This window comes from Sinocyclocheilus rhinocerous, unplaced genomic scaffold (genome assembly GCF_001515625.1).
Source record: "Sinocyclocheilus rhinocerous isolate Xijiao unplaced genomic scaffold, SAMN03320098_v1.1 scaffold27522, whole genome shotgun sequence".
Taxonomy (NCBI): Eukaryota; Metazoa; Chordata; class Actinopteri; order Cypriniformes; family Cyprinidae; genus Sinocyclocheilus; species Sinocyclocheilus rhinocerous.
This window is the reverse complement of record NW_015636710.1, coordinates 1-1,381: the sequence shown is the minus strand read 5'-3', so window position 1 is coordinate 1,381 and position 1,381 is coordinate 1. Positions and strand designations below refer to the sequence as shown.

Below are 1,381 nucleotides of genomic sequence, written 5' to 3'. Positions count from 1 at the left end.
ACTCGAGATGCTCAAAATATCATTCAATCAGATGAAGATCATGTTAAAAAACCAAAGATTTCAGTAAAGGACAACACTGCACTCAATCTCTTCATTGTGACCATAACTGAGCTGAGAGCAGAGGATGCTGGGAAATACTGGTGTGCAGTGAAGCGTTTAACCGAGCTGAGAGCAGAGGATGCTGGGAAATACTGGTGTGCAGTGAAAGATGCGTTTAACCTTCCCATTGAGCTCATGATCATCATGAAGGACGGTGAGGATGTTTATTTGGGAATAATCTCAATGTTTCTGCTCCTTCTGTAATCAAACTCATCATATTTAATGTTGTGCTCTTCAGCGGTCACTCATGAAGCGTCTGTCGGAAGATCAGCGTCCATCAGCTGTAAACACATCAGGAATCAAGCACAGAGGTTTTTCTGCAGACGAGATCAGCCGAATATCTGCGTCAGAGACGGAGTTCATGTTTCATCAAATAACAGCACAAACGGCAGATTCTCTCTGACTGAAGAAACCTCTGCTGGAGTCTTTACTGTGAAGATCAGCAATCTGAGAGCAGAGGATTCTGGGAAATACTGGTGTGCAGAGGAGAGTTCTGGGTCCTTCATATTCACTGAAGTTCAGCTACAGGTGACCGGAGGTAAAACACTCTTCCATTAAGCGGATCATTCACCGAGAATTCAGAATTATCTTCCTTCAGATGAATACAAAAATGTTTGGTCCTAGAGAGCAGCTGTCCTGCAGAGTTTAGCTCAAACCCTGAAAAAAATGAAATAATCTGCCCGTAACCTTAGTAATCCTGAAGACATTGATTAGGTTGTCCAGATGTGTTTGATTAGAAAGAATGTGATAGAAGAATCCACTTAAAAAAAAACAAAAAAAACAAGTGTTTTACCTGAATTTTACATTATGTAATGTTTTAAGGTTAAATAAAATGTCTGTAAACTTAGGCCCTGTCCACACAAACGCGGTTATTTTTAAAACCGCAGCTTTTTCTACAAGGTTTGGCCGTTCGTCCACACGCAAACGCAGCACCAGGTCACTGAAACCGAACATTTTTGAAAAAGCCTGCCAGGGTGAAGATTTTCAGAAACTGTGTTATCGTGTAGACAGCGAAACCGGAGTTTTTGGCTTGTGACGTCGGAGCATGTGCTGTTATCGCCGCCTACTGGAGACTCTTTCAGGCTTCTGATTGGCCAACATGGCTTTACGGTTGAGATTATATCGCCACCTGTTGGTTTGGCATGCTCTTGACAGTGCTTCATCGCATGCGTTTGCATTTTCATGTGGAAGGAGATTTGTTTTTAAACGGAAGGAAAAACTGTTTATAAAAATATCCGTGTACGTGTGGACATGGCCTTAACATGGCAGGACATTACAACAG

General features: G+C 42.1%; 1 protein-coding gene across 1 annotated transcript; it reads left to right on the top strand.

Annotated features, from left to right (window-relative positions):
- Positions 1-64: 64 nt before the first annotated feature.
- LOC107748053 (CMRF35-like molecule 6) lies at positions 65-637 on the top strand (the record flags this gene model as incomplete). Its single annotated transcript, XM_016562703.1, has 2 exons — positions 65-253; positions 338-637. Coding segments are annotated over 2 exons (489 nt in total), but the record flags the coding sequence as incomplete, so codon positions are not given.
- Positions 638-1,381: the final 744 nt, after the last annotated feature.